Here is a 22,448-nt window from a genome sequence, read left to right on the forward strand (position 1 = left end):
AAACGTGGAAGGGAGGACCCACCAATATAACTATCTTTTCACACAACCTGTTTATTTAACAATATATAACTGCAAATTTTGTTTCCTTTTTTTACAAAATGAACAAATTTTTAAAATTATAAGCCTTTTCAAGAGAAATCAAAATAGCAAAAAATATTACAATAATTACAAGACGACCGGACCTGCGGTCGGGTGAAACAGTGGTGTTCACTACAGCGCTGGACACAGTTTCTCTTACTAAATGCCCTTCTGCAACACATTAAAACTATATAAGCACCATTGATGACAAGAGTGATTCAATTACTCAAAACAGATTACGTAACTTTTAATCTGAAAGCTGTATGTCGAGAGGTTCGGGATTAAGATGCGCACCTGTGCTTAAAGGTTAAACGACTAGGAAACAATGTGACAATTATAAGGCTGTAACACCCCACCGGTCACTTATCTGGTTTTGGCGTGTGTTCACCCCAGCTAATTGACTAACAGATCAACAGAGAGTGCAAAACTGCCGCAATATCGGATAACGCAAAGAAATTAATAAGGCCCTGTGACTCCTGATTGAACTGCAGTGGCGGTGTTGACATAAATTGATTCAGAATTGATCCCTTTTAATTAAAAATGGGTGCACATTGATGTTATATTCAGATATTGAACACGAGATGCAAATGTTGAACAAAAAATTAATTAAGAAAGTGACTTGGGATTTCAACTACTTCATTGAAAACAGATGCAGTTGATTAACACAAACTTATTTTAACTCACGACCTCCAATCATCACATTACATGACCCTCTTAACAGGCAGTGGGAACAAATTGCATTTAGGTGGAGTAAAGCGCGAGAAATCGAAATTAGTTCCTATCGACTGACCCAGGTGTAATGCGAAGTGCGAGAAGAATTCTACAATACACGGCCCATGAAACCCTCGTGGAAACTTTTCCGACATGATCCAGCAAATTAACCAGTGGCCTAACTCAAGCTGGTATGGGCGCAATATCACCGAATTCAGCGTGGGGAGCGGCGTCGTTGTGCGGACGTCGCCAGCCTCCTGATGCTAACTATCTTGCTCTGTAAATCGTTCTGTTTGCTAAGTCCTAAACTGCAGAGACGCTCTGTCTCTCTAAGGAAGCTCAGCAAAGAACGCCACGTCTGCACTCTAGGCAAGCTGGGAATGAAACACTTCCACGAAGACAGTCCGCTCTTCACCTCGGTTTCCCCTCCAGCAAAATCACATATGGCAATTGCAGCACAAGTCAAGTTAATTATGCATCCCTTCCCAGCGCCAACCAATGCCTGCTCTGGGAAGTGAACAAATTCCCAAAAAATTTCCCTTCCTCTCGGCTTCTGCTATTTAGCTCCTCCCAGGCCACACATCAAGGTTAGCATCTGCATAAAACGCCATTTTTTTCGAAATCTACTCCCAGGAGAGTACTTCAAATTCCTTGGTCCTACGTTCCCATCAGAGGCCGGCGTATTTCATTCTCTCACTCTTCACCTGATTTACTTCAGACTCTGCAGACCGTGAATTCAGCGTGAAGTTGTTACAGTCACGAACACGCATATTTTGGCCTCTGTTGACCACTCCAGCGTAGTTTTGCGCGGCTTCCTCACATGTTTCACTGAAAACGGGACAATGGACATTTATCAACAGGCATACAAGTTCTCGGTCTGCTTCCTGATACACCAGCATGGGGTCAACCACCCCCTCACTGTAACACATCTTAAGGCAGCTGGAGGCCACGCCCCTTTACCGCTTTCTCAGTGTTTGAGCTGCCCTAAGCTGCCTATTCTCGCTTCTCTTCGCCGCTCCCCAGCCACGCGTCACCACCTGGCCGCGGTCAACTCTGAATACTTCTCTGGGATAAACTATCCTTCCGTAAAGCGATGCGTTTCCACAAAGTTTTCATGTTGCATGAATCACTTTAAAACCATCACTCAACATTAATTATTCCAATACGCCCATACTATACCCTCTACAAGACGCATTGTGCCTTGTCAGTCGTTTTTGTTCAGCCCTACTGTTCATTCAACTGAGTTCGGTGATCTTTAATGACTTCATGTAAGGGGCCTAGTTCTTACCATCTTACAAGGTTTACTTCAAAGCAAGCAACCTCTTAATGTCAATCAGCAACCAAGGCGCGACTGGATCCTAACATGTCCCTTTTGACAATCTTACTTTGACAAAAGCCCTGATGACAGTGGGCTGTTAATATTTTTCAAGCTAAACTCATTGTCAGTTATTAAGTTCACTCTGAAGGAACGTCTTAAAACATTACTTGTGAACACTTATTACAAGCAAACTCACTCAGCAGAAACACAAGATACAGTTAAAAATACACCAATAATGACCTGGTCTTTCAAAGACAGCAATGGACAGCTTAGTACAACAGGGTGTTCAGATTAGAACTAATGCAATTACAGTCAACGAACTGAACCGGTTAACATCTAAATCTAACCACAAGACCCCTGTTTTCTTTAACGACAACCTGCGCCTTAGTACAATTGTTCCGGCTGTATTTACAGCTAGGAGCTGATTCATTAGAACATTAATGATAGGGTATAATTCAGAAAGGAAAGGCAATTTAATAGCAGAACAAATTGTCAAACGACAACTAGTGTCTTAGTACAATACTACTGCCTATATTTATGACCAAAGAGCCGACCGAGTAAAACCCTGAGGGTCACATACAAACCGGGTAATAATTATGAGGGCAGGTAGATAACGAAACAGATCACAAGAGGATTACATAATGTTACTGCTCTTTATCAGAAAGCAATTCCATTGATCCACAGTGTGTCACGGCAGTTACTGAGTGGTGCCGATGAAAGCCAGGTGGAAGAAGGCAGCCAGGCCACAAGCTGTCTGCTCCATGAATGTTGCCAACCTACCAACGGAATGTCGGTCTGCTGTTTGTAGTCTGCTGTTTGTAGTCCCTCTGCGCAGGCCCTCCTTGCGTAGCTCGTGGCTATGGCTGCTCCGACCTAGTGACCATTTCTTGTCGCGACGCTACTGCCAATCCCTAAACTTCGAGCCTCCTCCTCTCAGGCTCTCAAAAGCGTATATAAATCGGCAAGCAAAGACTTTCGAAGGACACAACCCACAGATACCTTCCTCATAGATATTGGCAATGGAGCCAAAAGAGAGATAGTCGATAGTGCCCTTGAACTAGCGGCGCCAGAGAGAACAGTGTACTAACTTAATGGCGCCACGGCTCACTGGAGTTCGAATCCCAAGCCAGCACAAGTTTTCAACTTGGCCCATTGACATGAATCAACGCCCACTGGCAGCTAATGGCGTTAATTCCTTTGTGTCTTGCTGCTTTGTGTCCCATAGTGCTCAGAGCCATTTGAACCATTTTGTTGGCCACGAGGTTGGTAAGGAGTTCTTGTGGTAGGGCTTTCCATTTCTCGACCAGTAGTGTTGGCAACAGCTGAATGGTCGTTGGTACATGTGGGTTCGGTTGGGTTGTCTGGGAAAGAGACCAAACAGCAAGGTTATCGGCCTCATCGGATTAGGGAAGGACGGGGAAGGAAGTCGGCTGTGCCCTTTCATAGGAACCATCCCGGCATTTGCCTGGAGCGATTTAGGGAAATCACTGAAAACCTACATCAGGATGGCCGGACGCGGGATTGAACCGTCGTCCTCCCGAATGCGAGTCCAGTGTTCTAACTACTGCGCTACCTCGCTCGGTGTTGGTGCATGTGGCTCTGCTGTGATACATCTCCACAAAGCATACCAAACGTACTCGGTGACATTTAAGTTGGGGGAACGGGTAGGTCAGTCTGTTCGCAGAATGTAATCTCGTTCCAAGAGTCGCCCAACTGCTCATTGTCGTCCATAATAGGGAACTGGCGGCCGAATCCATCCCTGAAACGTCGCCCATGGAGAAGGAGTACAGTGTCACAATAGCATTGTCTGGTGGGTCTACCGCGTTCAGTAAGCCCATGCAGCGTTATGCTTTCCCGTGCCGTAACACCTTTACCACCAAAACGATCATGTTTGACTATGCTGAACGTACCCTCATACAGGCCAGAGGTGGGAACACGTAATGCACCCACGAACATTGTCGAACATGTTCATTTTGGTCGTTGAGATGTTATTTAGCAGGGAGGAATAGTGTTGCACGGGCGTACTGAACTCCAAATCTTTAAATACGGTACACTCACTGGTCAACTGTTCTCCATTCCCTTGTGCGTCTGCCTTTATTTTTATGGACGATAATGAGCGACCGCATCGAACAGGGCAGGTGCAGGAGCTCTTGGGAAAAGAGGATATTCAGCGAATGGACTGGCCTACCCGTTCCCATCAAACAGGGATGAGAAGCGTTTGGAGAGACGTATTGAAGTACGTCCGCAAGTACCAACGACCATCCAGCATCCGTGCTGATGGTGGAATGGAACGCCCCACCACACCAACTCCGTAACAACCCTGTGGTCGGTATGGGGGCACTTTGGAGAAGAAGCATTACCATCCATGTTGACCCCATACCTTATTAAAAAATCATCTCTCGTCTTTTGTAACGTTCAATGGAGCGCCATGAATCGTGGTGACTTAAGTGTAGTGATAAGTTCCTACACTCCGAGGAGCGTAGGGGACGATGCGGGAAACCCGCAACGCTGACTAGGCAAGGTCCTAGCGGAGGTTGTTTGCCATTGCCTTCCTCCGACCGTAATGGGGATGAATAATGATAATGAAGATGACACAACGCCCAGTCATATCGAGGCAGGGAAAATCCCTGACCCCGCCGGGAATTGAACCCGGGACCCCGTGAGCGGGAAGCGAGAACGCTCGCCAGACCACTATCGTCTCATACCATATTTCTCTCAGCCATCTTCTGAAGTATACTACAGCAGTTCTTTTTATGAATGGTGCGAGTTTCATAGAGCTGTCACTTGGGAGTGATATCATGCGAGAACTGCTTTCGTCCTTACCTTTGGCTCGCCAATGTATTTGTCTTCTGTGTCAAATCAAACAGTTCGTTTGTCAACAGCATCCATAATTTAATAAAAACTGAATACTTGCCCTCCAATCTAAAATTTCTGGTTACTCTTACGTTATCAAGGAATATTATATACCATATTCTGCAGAAAAAAAATTGCAGTTCATGATAGCAATAACATTTCAACTTGTCTCTAACTTTATGTCCAACAATGCTCATATAGTTGATCTTATCAGTATTTGTAACATACATTTCCTCACAATACACACTCGATTACACACATTGTCAACGTTGCCTAACGTAGATTTAAAATATTTATCGCAATAATGTCCTCATTCCTATGCGTCCAGCGATAGCATAGATAGTGTCTGCTTAGAAAGCCTGCTGAATTTAGTTTGTCAATAGCAACCTGTGTTCCACCATATTTTTCACGTAAATATATCTGTCTGTAAAAACTATTGACCCTTATTTACTGTTACCTGACTTGAACAGTATGTTCAAGTGATGGATGTCAAGCTCCTATACCGAGCGAGGAGGACGACGGTTCAATCCCGCGTCCGGCCATCCTGATTTAGGTTTTCCGTTAATTCCCTAATTCGCTGCAGGCAAATGCCGGGATGGTTCCTTTCAAAGGGCACGGCCGTCTTCCTTCCCCGTCCTTCCCTAATCCGATGAGACCGATGACCTTGATGTCTGGTCTCCTTCCCCAAAACAACCAACAACAACAACAAGCTCCTATACAACGTTCCTAAATAGTATTCTATTAGGTATCAAAACATCATTATATGCGAGACAAATCTTGGCTGTACAAACCTGTGGAGCCGCAGATATTCTGAAATGGTTATTAAACATCAATATGATATTCTGCTGAAACTGGAATACATGCACATAAAAGCCCAATTGATATTTGCAAATTGTTATCTGGCGCACTCAAAACGGCCTCCTTTTTCACGAATATTCACTATGGATGAGGCCGTTAAAAAAAAAAAGTGGGTACATCATTCAAAGTCATTTAAACTATATGCAGACAATTTTTTAATGAAGGATGGAAATTAATTTGTTGTTATTGGCGGCTATCACATCCTACCTCCGACGCTATTCTCTAATGATAGTGAGTAACAAGCCTACTCTACGCAGTAAGAAAAATTGGTCATTTCAGTGTTCCTCTTTTAATTTCTTGGAAAACTATTCATGCAAACTGTATTTTTGACTTTAGTAAACGATATCACACCTTCTACAGCGAACATCACCGTCGCCAACAGAAGTGATATTTCTCGTTTGTACTTGTAGTACTGCTTTGACTCTGCGGAAAACTACTTTCTGGGATAATGGCGAGTCTCTTTTTATATTTTGTTCACATTTTAGGCTTTTCTTCGAGTATCTCACACACGCGATCTACATCGTCCATACTTTTCACAGTACTCGACACTGCCTCCTTCCATTTCTACGTGAATAAACTGGGATGTAACCGTTACAGGGCTACGGTGATAGAGCGGCCGGATGTGTGGTACATGGACGATGGTCCCCTGAGCTACACGTTTTGTGAAGAAGTCCACAACTCCTTCGACGAGCAGCCACCTGTGCAGAAGGAGTGCTGTGCGTGTCAGGAAGCAAAGTATGAGGTAAGTGCCAATCGTATTCACTGCATTCTTTTTGGATTCTGTCTTCATCAGTTTACATTTTCCTACCCTGAAAATACTTTTCATATGTGTTGTTAAAATTTGTTTATCGTTACAGATTCGTTAACAGTACTTCACAGTTTCCTCTCTTTTCGCCGCTACTGTACTCTCACGAGCCAAAAAATTGTGATCATCCGCTTAGTACCAGAATGAGATTTTCACTCTGCAGCGGAGTGTGCGCTGATATGAAACTTCCTGGCAGATTAATCTGCCAGGAAGTTTCATATCAGCGCACACTCCGCTGCAGAGTGAAAATCTCATTCTGGAAACATCCCCCAGGCTGTGGCTAAGCCATGTCTCCGCAATATCCTTTCTTTCAGGAGTGCTAGTTCTGCATGGTTCGCAGAAGAGCTTCTGTAAAGTTTGGAAGGTAGGAGACGAACTACTGGCAGAAGAAGAGAGATTCATACCTCATAAATTGGTAAGAGATGGAACGGATCCCCCGTGGTACACAAAAAAGGTCCGAACGCTGTTACAGAGGCAACGGAAAAAGCATGCGAAGTTCAGAAGAACGCGATATCCCGAAGATGGGCTAAAATTTACAGACGCGCGAAATTTGGCACGTACTTCGATGCGAGATGCCTTTAATAGGTTCCACAACGAAACATTGTCTCGAAATTTGGTAGAAAATCCGAAGAAATTTTGGTCGTATGTAAAGTACACAAGCGGCAAGACGCAGTCAATACCTTCGCTGCGCAGTGCCGATGGTACTGTTATCGACGACTGTGCCGCTAAAGCGGAGTTATTGAACGCAGTTTTCCGAAATTCCTTCACCAGGGAAGACGAATGGAATATTCCAGAATTTGAAACACGAACATCTGCTAGCATGAGTTTCTTAGAAGTAGATACCTTAGGGGTTGCGAAGCAACTCAAATCGCTTGATACGGGCAAGTCTTCAGGTCCAGATTGTATACCGATTAGGTTCCTTTCAGATTACGCTGATACTATAGCTCCCTACTTAGCACTCATATACAACCGCTCACTCATCGATAGATCTGTACCTACAGATTGGAAAATTGCGCAGGTCGCACCAGTGTTCAAGAAGGGTAGTAGGAGTAATCCATTTAACTACAGACCTATATCATTGACGTCGGTTTGCAGTAGGGTTTTGGAGCATATACTGTATTCAAACATTATGAATCACCTCGAAGGGAACGATCTATTGACACGTAATCAGCATGGCTTCAGAAAACATCGCTCTTGTGCAACGCAGCTAGCTCTTTATTCGCACGAAGTAATGGCCGCTATCGACAGGGGATCTCAAGTTGATTCCGTATTTCTAGATTTCCGGAAAGCTTTTGACACCATTCCTCACAAGCGACTTCTAATCAAGCTGCGGAGCTATGGGGTATCGTCTCAGTTGTGCGACTGGATTCGTGATTTCCTGTCAGGAAGGTCGCAGTTCGTAGTAATAGACGGCAAATCATCGAGTAAAACTGAAGTGATATCAGGTGTTCCCCAGGGAAGCGTCCTGGGACCTCTACTGTTCCTGATCTATATAAATGACCTGGGTGACAATCTGAGCAGTTCTCTTAGACTGTTCGCAGATGATGCTGTAATTTACCGTCTAGTAAGGTCATCCGAAGACCAGTATAAGCTGCAAAGCGGTTTAGAAAAGATTGCTGTATGGTGTGTCAGGTGGCAGTTGACGCTAAATAACGAAAAGTGTGAGATGATCCACATGAGTTCCAAAAGAAATCCGTTGGAATTCGATTACTCGATAAATAGTACAATTCTCAAGCCTGTCAATTCAACTAAGTACCTGGGTGTTAAAATTACGAACAACTTTAGTTGGAAGGACCACATAGATAATATTGTCGGGAAGGCGGGCCAAAGCTTGCGTTTCATTGGCAGGACACTTAGAAGATGCAACAAGTCCACTAAAGAGACAGCTTACACTACACTCGTTCGTCCTCTGTTAGTATATTGCTGCGCGGTGTGGGATCCTTACCAGGTGGGATTGACAGAGGACATCGAAAGGGTGCAAAAAAGGGCAGCTCTTTTTGTATTATCGAGTTATAGGGGAGAGAGTGTGGCAGATATGATACACGAGTTGGGATGGAAGTCATTACAGCATAGACGTTTTTCGTCGCGGCGAGACCTTTTTACGAAATTTCAGTCACCAACTTTCTCTTCCGAATGCGAAAATATTTTGTTGAGCCCAACCTACATAGGTAGGAATGATCATCAAAATAAAATAAGAGAAATCAGAGCTCGAACAGAAAGGTTTAGGTGTTCGTTTTTCCCGCTCGCTGTTCGGGAGTGGAATAGTAGAGAGATAGTATGATTGTGGTTCGATGAACCCTCTGCCAAGCACTTAAATGTGAATTGCAGAGTAGTCATGTAGATGTAGATGAAGTAAAGCTGTGAGTACCGGGCGTGAGTCGTGCTTCGGTAGCTCAGATGGTAGAGCACTTGCCCGCGAAAGGCAAAGGTCCCGAGTTCGAGTCTCGGTCGGGCACACAGTTTTAATCTGCCAGGAAGTTTCATCCGCTTAGTAGCTCGTTTGTCCGTCTTTGTAATGAAATACATCACTGATGCTGCGTTTCAGGTATCCGACAGTTTGTTAGTAGGTTTGTGGAAGTATGTGGCATTAGATGCCTACGCGCAGATCATGCAATTTCCGTAAATAACGGACCGCTGGTTTGCGTACTCGGTGATGGCTCCGGATAGAGACCCAGATTGGTGCTGTAGAATTTACATCAGGCAAATTTGATCGCCACGACGTTAACCTGAGTTCACTATAATGCTGCTGAAACTACTGTATCATGGTTCTGGCTGAGAGACACAAACAATTATACTGTTTAAAGATGACATCGCCGCCGTCGGGTGTGGCCGTGCGGTCTAAGCGCTTCAGTCTGGAACCGCGTGACCGTTAAGGTCGCAGGTTCGAATCCTGACTCGGGCATGGATGTGTGTGATGTCTTTAGGTTAGTTAGGTCTAAGTAGTTCTAAGTTCTAGGGGACTGATGACCACAGATGCTAAGTCCCATAGTGCTCAGAGCCATTTGAACCTTTTTGTTTTTTTTTTTTAATTTTTATGACACCGCCGCGGGGAAGACATCAAGCATGAATGGATGCAGATGAATCGCTGCTGTCAGCGTGTCTTCGATTATTACCACAAGTCCCATGCAAGCGTAGGAGAATGTCTCCCATAGCATAATACTGCTCCCACCAGTCTGCGTCTGTAGCACGTTACACGATTCGAGGTGCCGTTCGCCTCGATCGATCACCGACCTAGCGTAGCAAAAAAGTGATTCATCCCAAGACCCAATATGTTTCCATTGATCGACGGCCGAATCGCAGTGGGCCCACTGCAGTGGTAACTGACGATGTCGTTGGGTCAACATGTGAACACGTAGGTGTTGTCTGCTGCGGAGTTCGATGTTCAACAATACACGATGAACGGTGTGCTCCGAAACACTTATGTGTGCTCCAGCATTGTGCTCTTTCGGCAGAGATGACAGAGATTACTATCAGTCTCACTTTAGAGAGCAGACAAGATTCCGAAACCCACCTTCTATGAAGAATCGTGGTCGTCCATCCGTTTAACACCTCTTGGTAGTTTCACTGTACTTTTACCACTTACCTTAGATGCTCTCGACAATAACACGTGAACATTCGACCAACTTTGCCATTTAAGGGATATTGGTTCACAGGCTTTGCTTAACAATAATCTTCCCTTTGTCAAAGTCGCTTATCTCAATGGATTTCCCTATTTGCAGCCCATATCTTCGCTAGGGAGATTCCCCATCCGTGTCTGCTCCGCTTACAGGCTTTAGTTGCCGAGTCATGTACCCGCAACGCCACCAGGTGACACCCGACATCGTGGTGAACACTGGTCATAATGTTTTGGCTTATCGCTGTACTTTCCTTAAAGGAGTAAGTAAATGAAATTTACAGACACAGTCACAATTACCGCCCATACAGACTGTCTATCACTAGACGGGAAACTTCTTCATTGGACTGAAGCATCGGCTTTTTCGTGACACATCGCAGAAAAACTGTAGGTATTATTGAGAAGCCCAGGGAACAAAAAATGAGTCACGTGGCACATTAGAATAGCTGTACTTTCATGAGCCACTATAAGGGCGTAAAGGCGTCAACCAGATAGCAGCTTCAAGAGGAAATTTCTGCATAACACCTGCCTCATTAGCCCCTTGTAACAGGGAGAGCGAGTTTCGTGCAAAGTACTGTCGTAAAGAAGCGACTGCTTTGAGATTTAGTAAAAGTCTATCCAATGCAGTAAATGAAAGATTTTGAAGCAATGTCGCCGGCGACCCTTCTAGTTCACTAGCAATGGCAACCTACCGTTCTAAAATAAATTCACATCAAAACAGCATTCGAAAAATAATGCTGACGGGAAGGGAACAGTAACAACTGTCGGGAATTGTGGCTGAAAGTCGCTTCATTTCGAGGTGAGTATCGCAACCTGATGTCAACGCGGGCTTTCCAGATTCGTCCTGGGTTAACAATTTCAGAGGAAACGGATATCTGGTCTAGAGCAAAGGACGCAAGACATAACGAGTTAACATACGAAGAACAACAAAAAAAATTCACCTGTTTTGTGGTATTCCCTTAAAGATTACGTAGCCCATAGACTAGAATTTTGAAGCTCCCTCATGGTTAATTATCTACTGTGAAGCTTAAAAGATTTGGAGAGCTGTACTGACAGAATATAAGCGGTGAGCCTGGTTCATTGTGACTACTTGTATAGCTGTCATTTCGAGCGTTGCCTGTGAAAGGCAAGGTTCAGCGTTGGAGGCTTGGCCCGATGCACAATTCAAATCTGTGAGGAGGCTTTGAATAAAAAATCTTTGGTAGGCGTAATTGTTCTGGAAAAAGACTATTTATTGCCTGCATTGTGTATCTCGCGCAAGAGTCACGAGAATAAGGAAGATTAGGGAGAGTCCAGAGGCATGTAGGCACTCACGTTCTTTTCTCTCTACAAGTGAATCACATGTGGTACAAAATCCACAGTACCCTCCCCCACGTACTTTACAGCAGCCTGTGGAATATTTATGGGGATGAAACTTCCTGGCAGATTAAAACTGAGTGCCGGACCGAGACTCGAACTCGGGACCTTTGCCTTTCGCCTTAGCAGAATCTCTCCTGCGAAAAAATGGTTCAAATGGATCTGCGCACTATGGGACTTAACATCTATGGTCATTAGTCCCCTAGAACTTAGAACCACTTAAACCTAACTAACCTAAGGACATCACATAACACCCAGTCATCACGCAGAAATAGCACTCCTGAAAGAAAGGATATTGTGGAGACCTGGCTTAGCCACAGCCTGGGGGATGTTTCCAGAATGATCTCATATTTATGGGGATGTTTGCAATGACAACATTTTACGCAGAATCAAATAACGTAGCAAACTGGTAGAAATCACTTGTTGCTCATGCTCTTGTTTTCTGTTTCTATTTGTAGAAAAGATAGTAATAATAAGTCTGTAAAACTGTCGTGCTTGTGTGTTTGTTTAGACGAATTTTCGTGAGATTTTCGCAGGGCATACCTTGGGGCACGGAAGAGGCTTCACTTCATCAGAATTGGAACTCGAAAACAATGATGTACTTGTACGTTTTATCCATACTAATATTATAAATGTGTAAGTAACTCTGTAACATTAAAATTAATTATAAAACAGTCTAGATTACATGGTGCATTTATTAGAAAGTGATGTGTTTCGATCATCACATGATCATCTTCAGTCGTTCAACTGTAAAATAATGTAGGATATAAATTAGAGGGATACGTACACAAACTTAGAGTTTGCTATAAAACATCAAATCACAGATATACGTCTATTGATGGACAATAGCTCTGTATGTGGCGGGAACCGAAGAATGGCGATAGTCAACTGCTGCAGAGCGCAGTACAGCTATTTCTTAAATGGCAGAGGCTCCGCCTACAACTGACAACGTGATGCCAGTATTAGCCACTCAGGTACAAGTCGAGAGAATTATGCACAAAAAGATGCACTTATTAGTAAATAGAACTTCAAACTTATGTAGAATAAATTTATAGTAAAGAAGAAACAGCTTGTTAATACAGCTGTTATTAAATAAATATAATAAGAGCTTTAAGCAGGAAACAGAAATACATCACATTCGTTGTGTATAGGCTCACTCTAGGGGCACACTGGGAAAATAATTACGATGTTGTTAGTTTCTATCAAGATGGTGGACACCGTTCCAAAGACGTAACAGCAGGGCGATTTCCAAAAGGATGGCTGTGAGTATCGATAGGGAATGTCCAACAGACGACCTTCCACAGATGTACGAAGTGGGTTGGTTACTGGACAGTGATCTTGGTCGGTTTTCTTTGAAGCACCACAAAAAACAGTAAAGGAAGTAGAGAATGATCCATAGATGCAGTCCCAGTATATATAAAACCAGTATTTGTTAATGTACGTATCGATCTATAGTAAATAGCAGTAGATCGTAATATCTAGCAAATAACAACAAAATTGGTATGGGGATATGTGTCCGTATTTCCAAAATATATCATGTGGTAACTAGTGAAAAGTAATTTCGAAAAGTAATAAATTAAAATGATTCCATGAAGTACACGTATAAATTAAAATATAGTACTATGACTGGCCTAATATTTAATTATCTGTAAATGTAATAACATTATGTAAATATGTAAGAAAATAATCAGAAATTTAAAGAAGCCTTGAGCCTTTACATTCAAATAAAATAACAAAGTAACACAATAACATGGGTTATAGCAAAAAGATTTTGGAGAAGAGCGTAAAACAGATTTGTCCAGTTACAAAATCAGAACATCAGAGTAAACACTGTAAGGCAGATCGCCAAAATGTTTAAAGAAAAGTTTGTCTTTGAATTCTAGCTGTTCGTTTATAACATATGACGGTTTATTTTTGTAATGCGAAGAAATTTCGGTTTCTTTTAACATATTGGTAAATAGTGCTTTAGGTGCATTATGTAAAATTTTCATATTATTAGAAATGCAACCTTCAATACTAATTGTGTTCATCAAGATGCTGACCAAACAAGGATTTGGGCACCTCTAGAAGCAGGATGAAATTTAAGACAAACATGGTAGCTATTTGAAATATTAAAAATGCTTACAATGCTAAATAATCAAAATGTACATATAGAAAGTCACGTTTGCTTCGTTGCTTACAGGTGTAAACACATAACAAGACGAAGCCTACAGGCAGCAAGTAGTAAACACGAGTAAAGTCGGCATCCGTAGGCAGTGTGTTAATTATTGCAGATTGATGTCTGAAATACTCCTCTGTGATACAGACAAGAGGGAGATCGAGTCAATAATTAAATCACTGAAGACTAAGGACTCACATGGTTATGATGGAGTGTCTAGCAGAATATTAAAGTACTGTGCAGCACATGTTAGCCCTGTATTTAGCCATATTTGTAATTTTTCCTTTAGGAATGGTCAGTTTCCTGAGCGATTAAAGTACTCAGTAGTATAGCCACTTTGTAAAAAGGGAGAAAGGGATAATGAAGATAATTCTAGACCTATTTCTATGCTATCAGTGCTTCCAAAGTTATTGAAAAGGCTATGTATGTCAGGATAATTGGTCATTTTATATCACACGATTTGCTATCAAATGTACAGTTCGGCTTTAGAAGTCGTTTAACAACTGAAAATGCTATACTCTCTTTTCTCTGTGAGGTACTGGATGGTTAAACAAAAGATTTTGAACGCTTGGCATATTTTTTTTTATTTAACGAAGGCATTTGATTGTGTTGATCACAAAATATTGCTCCATAAATTCGACCATTACGGAATACGGAGAGTAGCTCACAGTTGGTTCACCTCTCACTTTAGCAACAGGCAGCAAAATGTCATTATTCACAATGTTGATAACGGCTGTGATGTGGGGTCTGAGTGGGATGCTGTCAAATGGGGGGGGGGCAGGGATTAGTTTTGTTAATTTTGGAGCCACTCCTGTTCCTTATGTATATAAATGACATGCCCTCTAGTATTACGGGTGATTCTAAAATATTTCTATTTGCTGATGACACTAGCTTGTTAGTAAAGGACGTTGTGTGCATCACTGGCTCGGTTTCAAATAGTGCAGCACATGACCTCAGTTCATGGCTTGTAGAAAAAAAACTAACGCTAAATCACAGTAAGACTCAGTTTTTGCAGTTTCTAACACACAATTCAACAAAACCTGACATTTTAATTTCACAAAACGGGCATATGATTAGTGAAACTGAGGATCATTGAGGATCATTAAGTATCATAAGACATTTAAAACAGCTTACGTAAGACGGCAATCAGCATAAAATCCGTCATAAATCATTATTATCATGTAGTAAAGTATGCTATATTACATCATACTACATGACAACAGCGACTTACGCTGTATTTTGTGCTAACTGACGCGATGTAAGGTGTTTGAAATGTCTTATGGCACCTGACCGATGGTCCGAGGACTGAAAGGGGTCGCAATGAATAACTATCATCTCTTGGTTTGTTCGCACTGGGTGGACAGAAACAGTTTGCAAAGCTTGTAAGGGTGCTGAAGGGTAGGATATGCTGTGAAATAACTGTTAAGAAAAAAATCGATACTTGCGCCATTTCCGAATTAATTAGCATTGACGTTAGCCAATCATGCTGTTGCGTTCGACAATTCAATCGGCCCGCCAGAAACAGTGTCCGTTGTTCTCGTAGCACAGAGATAGTGAATGAGACTAGTCAACCTTTGGCTCGGGTTCGATCCTTGCTACCGTCTCTTGTCCCATTTCTGTATCGCTCTCTTGTTCGGTTTTAGGAAACCAAACGGAGAACATGTTACGCGACATCGTCTCTGGCGGTGTGTTTGAATATGTGCGCATAACGGCGTGACTGGCTAACTTCAATGCTAATTAACTAGAAAACGATTCAACGTATCGATTTTTTTTCTGAACAGTTATTTCTCAACAGCCTTACAAGTTCTTCACACTGTTTCTGACCGCTCTCTATATAGGATATAACACTAGTTAATGTTGGAAACTTTTCGGAAAAATATCCGGGAAATGTGCTAAGATAGACGGACATTGCGTCCAGTATCGACTGTTACGGTGTGAACAACGCTAAGTGAAGCTGCCAATAATGGAAGACTCCGACGACTCAAGCCCAGGCGTCAAGAACGGGGGGAGACGGGTTAGAGATTATACAGCTTGAGGCCTCCCTGCCATCGTGTTTACTTCCAGTCTTCTTTTTGTGCATTATGTGTCATCGCTCTAGGTTCTGGGATGTGGCCAGATGCATCAACCCGTCTGGATAGCCGTGCTTGCTTAAGCGGCGCTTGCGGAAGCGAATCCACCCGTCGGATCAGGGACGAGAGCCGGCGTGCCGGCCAGCCTCGATATGGTTTTTAGGCGGTTTTGCACATCCCACTGGATGAATTCTGGGTTGTTACGCAATCACTGCTCAGTTACCCGATTCGCAAGCATTCAGAAAGCTTTAGCCCACTTTCACATGAATAACGCTATACGCAGACAGCTGGGGTATACACATGCCATCCCGTCGGGGTAACAGGATGGCGACAGGGGCGACACTCGGCTACCTCTTTAACTAACCACACCAAATCCGTAAATAACCACGCCAACACTGCGCCAATGCGAATCAAAGCACAAATAAAATAAGGAGATGATGTGGCTGAATGCAATGAAATCGGAGAAAAGTAAGTATCCGTTGTGCGTTTTGCGAAAAACTCCATAATACTCGTATTTTCATGTCTTATATACACAAGTTCTCGGGTTTCAATGAAAAGCATCTCTTAATGAAACTGATCCGAATACACATCATAAAGCTACTACTGAAATCTCAGTGGATGCTCGGGAGCAGCGTCATGGAAATTTTTGTGAAACTATCTTCTTTGCGAGAGTCATCCAAAAATTAAGTTTCCTATTTTTTAAAAATAAGCGAATTTGCGCAGAAAAGCAGCGCATACACGAGAGAGGTATGACAACAATCAAATGACTGCGGGCCAAGTCTCAACTGTTGCAGTGATGCTGCAGCAGACTGCAGCTCATGGGCTAGTGGTTAGTGTTGCTGCCTCTGGATCACCAGGTCCCGGGTTTGATTCCTGGCCGGTCTGAGAATTTTCTCCGTCCGAGGATTGGGTGTACGTTTTATCATCATTTCATCACTCATAAAAGTGGTGGGAATGGATTGAGTAAAGATTGGGAATTTTTACGGACGCCGATAACCGCGCAGTTGAGCGCCCCACAAACCAAACATCGTCATCAACACTGCAGCAGTGGCTGAAAATGGGGCGACTGCGACGTTTGGTCTGTGGTAGGCCTATAGTTTCTGAATGCACAGAACATAGCGCCGATAGAAATTCGTCATCGGGAGTGTTAGCTCTGACAGCCGAAGGTCATGGGAAAACAGATGTGCTACGGTCGCAGGTTCGAATCCTGCCTCGGGCATGGATGTGTGTGATGTCCTTACGTTAGTTAGGTTTAAGTAGTTCTAAGTCTAGGGAACTGATGACCTCAGATGTTAAGTCCCATGGTGCTTAGAGCCATTTGAACCATTTGATTTGAAAACAGATGGTGTGTCTCTAGTATAGGCAATTTTACGAAAATCGTCCAGGTACCCAAAGTATAAACGCTTTTTCACAAATATGATAAAGATCGAAAGTCAAAGAGTAAAAGTTTTTTCATAGAGTTAATATTTTTCATGATTTGCATTATATTCTTCAAAACAATAAGTGTCTTGTGCTAGATATTTTCTAAACTAGCCTTTGTTCTTCGCCAGGATTCAAGCTATCTCCATGCCAAATGTCATCGAAATCGGATCAGCGCGATAATCGTGAAAACATGACAGAATTACTTTCGCATTTATGGATAAAACTTTCAGTTACGATGTCTTCTTTTTTTATGAAATGAATACTCTTCAGTGTCCAAACTATGCTCAAGTTACCTGTGCAAGCCCCATGAAAGAGATTAAACTGTTCACACAGACAAATATACGGTTTTACATAAAAATTTTAATCTCCATACCTTTGCCCCCCGTGATCTGATTTTTATGAAATAATGCCCATGCGGTGCCACAATGCTGTTCTCAAGTTACCTGAGAAAACCCCATAAAAATTCGTATAGTAGTTTTGCAGATTAGTGTGTTCAATCACAGCAACAGGTAGGTACGACTGTTTTAGATGAAACTTTAAGTCACGATATCTTTTTTCTGTGATCTGATTTTGATCAAACGAAGCCTAGTAAAATCCGCCAAGCTATGTATAAGTTACTTGCGAAAATCGCCTTAAAATTCGTGTAATATTTGTGAGAATTAGCGTGTTCAAAGAGTTAGACACAACAGTTTTACAGGTTTATTGTTAATATATACGATGACGGAGGAATGAAGACAATTACAATAATTCCATTCCCAGGCGGGAGACTTCCGTCAAATATACGTACGAAGTTGATTCCACAGTAAGACAAGTGTCTCTATCCTGATTGTGATTATGTCAAAATATAGTGAAAACATTGCTGTATCTGCGAAAATAAAGTTTTTCCTGTAACTCTGTTTTCCTTTCTTTTTAGAAAAGGAAAACTAATTTCTAGATGTTCATCGTAGTTTTAGTCTTGAGCTGAGGACCATTAATCGATTTAGAGCCCAGTGCAAGTTCCCTAGATCAAACAGAACAAAAAGTAACACCTTTGATTGTATGGCATAAACCCAAGCTAAGCGCTACAACTAAAAATATTCTATAGCAGCAGGTAGTGGTGAATTTACCAATTGTTTAGTATGGTCTCTCAACTTAACATAAATTATTTCCTTTTTTTGTTGCTTTTGTACCCAGCTGACTTTTGAAGGACTGTGGTCGCGGCACACCCACCCCAAGGGCTTCCCGGACGACAGCTTCTTAGCTAAGTTCAGCGACGTGATTGGAGCGTCGCACACATCCGACTACTACTTCTGGTCCTACGGAGCGAGGGCTTCGCCTGGTCTCAAGCAAGTGGCTGAACGTGGCTCTACCCGCGAACTGGAGCGCGAACTCAAGGCCCAGGTAAGAACAGGAAAGCAGATCAAATTAATCATTCGCCTTCTTTACTTTTTTCCAATATCAACTTCAGAGAACTTACACCAGTTTTCTTATTAGCAGGGTATCTTCTTCGTCTCTCCCAAGGAAGGCCCCTTTATATCATTGTTATCAGATGCGGTCACCTCATCGATTTTTTCCCAAAATTGAAGCATCATTGTTATATGTTTTAAGATATCAAGACGCACAGCCTACTGACTGACCCAAGAATAGCTCCCCTCTTTAGTGATACTGAAATTCTCTTCAGAGACAGCCCACTGTGGTTCAGAAATCAAAGCCTAAATAATTTTCTGATACACATCATTTAGCCTACCACTATGATGTAGTTCAACACTGCACAAATAGTGAAAACTCCAGAGGACACGATCTGGTGGTGAATGCTTGCGTAAGATATGTGTGCAACATTTGGCTATTTCGTCATATTAGGCCTTCCTACAGCCAATTACATTGTTTGCGACCGGATAGGCGATTTGACTTTTACACGCTCTGGTTACTTCATCGGTTTCTTGGTCATTGATGTCCTCATTAGCTCTCCTCACATATGTAATACCTGTCGTCATTACGGAACTACAATAACAGGTAGGATACAGCCAGCATTTTGATCGTACTCGGTGGCCAGTCCACCTCGCAAGGCGTTAAAATATCGCAGGTATGTTCATTAATCGGTGCGCTAGCAGAGTATGCTTAAAAAACATAACAGTCAACTTTCTGCCACCAGACTAAAATATAGAGTTGTAAGCAGTCAGAAAATGAAACGCTTCCTGTTTTGACGTCACTATGCTGTTTGTTGCTTGGCGATTCGTGTTGATAACTTTGGGAAGTGACTGCGAATGTAAAGTCTCTATATGCCCATCTTTTGGTTGCGGGACTCGGCTGTTCGATACAGGCTGTCAAATTAAACACCATCCAGCAGTCTAGTTTCCAGTCCTATTTTATTTGACAACCAGTTCCAGCGTTTTACTACTCCATCTTCAGATTCATGACCTACCTGTAGGAAGACTCTACCTCAGTTGTGATCAAAATAGGGGCCAGAAATATTGGTATCAGTAGATTTTTGCTATGGTGATCACTTCAACCATCATGCGCCGGCAGAAAGGAAGCGTCCTCCCACGCGTCGGTCAACGGCCTGCGATGGCGTAGTAGAATGCTGAAACTGGTTGTCAAATAAAACAAGTTTGGAAACTAGACGGCTGGAATGTGTTTAATTTGCGTTCCTGTCAATGTAAATGGTAAAGAAAGTTGAAGTCTTCCGTACGAAACACAATGGCTATGGGGAGGAATGACAATGCACTGCTGATAAAGTTGTTTCGTCAGAACGGCGGCAACAGTGGCGCTGCATTGCGGGAATATCTTCGATAGAAACAGCTACAAAGAAGCCCCATGTCAATAGATGGGCTAAAGAATATCACCAAGAAATTCGAAGAAACAGGTGAATTAGGTGGTGCAGCAGGGACAGGGAGGCGGCCCATTCCAAAATACACTCCTGGAAATGGAAAAAAGAACACATTGACACCGGTGTGTCAGACCCACCATACTTGCTCCGGACACTGCGAGAGGGCTGTACAAGCAATGATCACACGCACGGCACAGAGGACACACCAGGAACCGCGGTGTTGGCCGTCGAATGGCGCTAGCTGCGCAGCATTTGTGCACCGCCGCCGTCAGTGTCAGCCAGTTTGCCGTGGCATACGGAGCTCCATCGCAGTCTTTAACACTGGTAGCATGCCGCGACAGCGTGGACGTGAACCGTATGTGCAGTTGACGGACTTTGAGCGAGGGCGTATAGTGGGCATGCGGGAGGCCGGGTGGACGTACCGCCGAATTGCTCAACACGTGGGGCGTGAGGTCTCCACAGTACATCGATGTTGTCGCCAGTGGTCGGCGGAAGGTGCACGTGCCCGTCGACCTGGGACCGGACCGCAGCGACGCACGGATGCACGCCAAGACCGTAGGATCCTACGCAGTGCCGTAGGGGACCGCACCGCCACTTCCCAGCAAATTAGGGACACTGTTGCTCATGGGATATCGGCGAGGACCATTCGCAACCGTCTCCATGAAGCTGGGCTACGGTCCCGTACACCGTTAGGCCGTCTTCCGCTCACGCCCCAACATCGTGCAGCCCGCCTCCAGTGGTGTCGCGACAGGCGTGAATGGAGGGACGAATGGAGATGTGTCGTCTTCAGCGATGAGAGTCGCTTCTGCCTTGGTGCCAATGATGGTCGTATGCGTGTTTGGCGCCGTGCAGGTGAGCACCACAATCAGGACTGCATACGACCGAGGCACACAGGGCCAACACCCAGCATCATGGTGTGGGGAGCGATCTCCTACACTGGCCGTACACCTCTGGTGATCGTCGAGGGGACAGTGAATAGTGCACGATACATCCAAACCGTCATCGAACCCATCGTTCTACCATTGCTAGACCGGCAAGGGAACTTGCTGTTCCAACAGGACAATGCACGTCCGCATGTATCCCGTGCCACCCAACGTGCTCTAGAAGGTGTAAGTCAACTACCCTGGCCAGCGAGATCTCCGGATCTGTCCCCCATTGAGCATGTTTGGGACTGGATGAAGCGTCGTCTCACGCGGTCTGCACGTCCAGCACGTACGCTGGTCCAACTGAGACGCCAGGTGGAAATGGCATGGCAAGCCGTTCCACAGGACTACATCCAGCATCTCTACGATCGTCTCCATAGGAGAATAGCAGCCTGCATTTCTGCGAAAGGTGGATATACACTGTACTAGTGCCGACATTGTGCATGCTCTGTTGCCTGTGTCTATGTGCCTGTGGTTCTGTCAGTGTGATCATGTGATGTATCTGACCCCAGGAATGTGTCAATAAAGTTTCCCCTTCCTGGGACAATGAATTCACGGTGTTCTTATTTCAATTTCCAGGAGTGTAGGTATACCCGACCGTGCATCACAAAACTCAAATTCTGTCGCCAGTACTCGAGCTGTGTCACGTGAATTGACGCTCCCCTGGTCAACAGTTCAAAAGAATTTGCTGCGAATTTCACACTGATGTCCATACAAGTCTGAAAATGTCTTCCAAATGAAATCCCAAAACAGGCTACCAAGACGTGACTTTACGCTTCGTTTTTAAGCACGCATGAAATGGCTGACATGTGGTTGGGGAATATTCTTTGAACGGAGACACATTTACTCTGCTCGGCGATGTGAAGGCACAGAACTGTTGCATATGGAGTTCTACTCCGCCACATGTATCAGAAATCCAAATAAAAGAGTTTTCAAAAGAACTAGAAAAACAAAGCTGCGATGAAGTGTGTAAGGAAACAAATGTGGATATGCAATTCTCTAAATTCTCCACATAGTTTAAATTGAACTTTGTAAAGGCGTTTCCAAAAGTATGCATGTCTGTATCAACATCTCACAAAAAAAGATGGACAACAGCAGGCATTAAGAAGTCTGCCCAAACACTTAAACACCTCAGTTCCATGAAAAAGATTCACAATGATCCAGAATTCTTAAATTTCTATCACAGATACAAAAACACCTATAGGAAGGTAATGATTACTGCGAAAAAGTCATTTAATGACAAAATAATATATAGTTCAGAGAATAAAAGCAAAGCAGTCCGGAATGTTATAAAAAAGGAAACGGGGAGAGGCAAACAAACGCAGAATAACATACTGCTAAGGGAGGGGGATAAAGTAATAAATGATCCACAGCACTTAGCAAACTATGTTAACGAGCATTTTTCAAGTATTTCAGAGAAGTTATAGGAAAAATTCCCCCAAACAAATATAACACCTATAAATAATGTTGCACTAAAT

At 43.4% G+C, this 22,448-nt stretch overlaps 1 protein-coding gene across 4 annotated transcripts in view; it reads left to right on the forward strand.

The window, feature by feature from the left end:
• Positions 1 to 22,448, forward strand: part of LOC126353778 (spondin-1-like) — a 577,109-nt gene that overhangs the window by 292,566 nt on the left and 262,095 nt on the right. For all 4 annotated transcript variants that reach the window (XM_050002859.1, XM_050002861.1, XM_050002863.1 and 1 more), the window contains exons 4-5: positions 6,416 to 6,560; positions 18,415 to 18,621. In XM_050002859.1, the coding sequence (XP_049858816.1) occupies positions 6,416 to 6,560; positions 18,415 to 18,621 (352 nt within the window). The remainder of the gene's footprint in view (positions 1 to 6,415; positions 6,561 to 18,414; positions 18,622 to 22,448) is intronic.

The sequence above is a fragment of the Schistocerca gregaria genome, chromosome 3 (assembly GCF_023897955.1).
Source record: "Schistocerca gregaria isolate iqSchGreg1 chromosome 3, iqSchGreg1.2, whole genome shotgun sequence".
Classification (NCBI taxonomy): domain Eukaryota; kingdom Metazoa; phylum Arthropoda; class Insecta; order Orthoptera; family Acrididae; genus Schistocerca; species Schistocerca gregaria.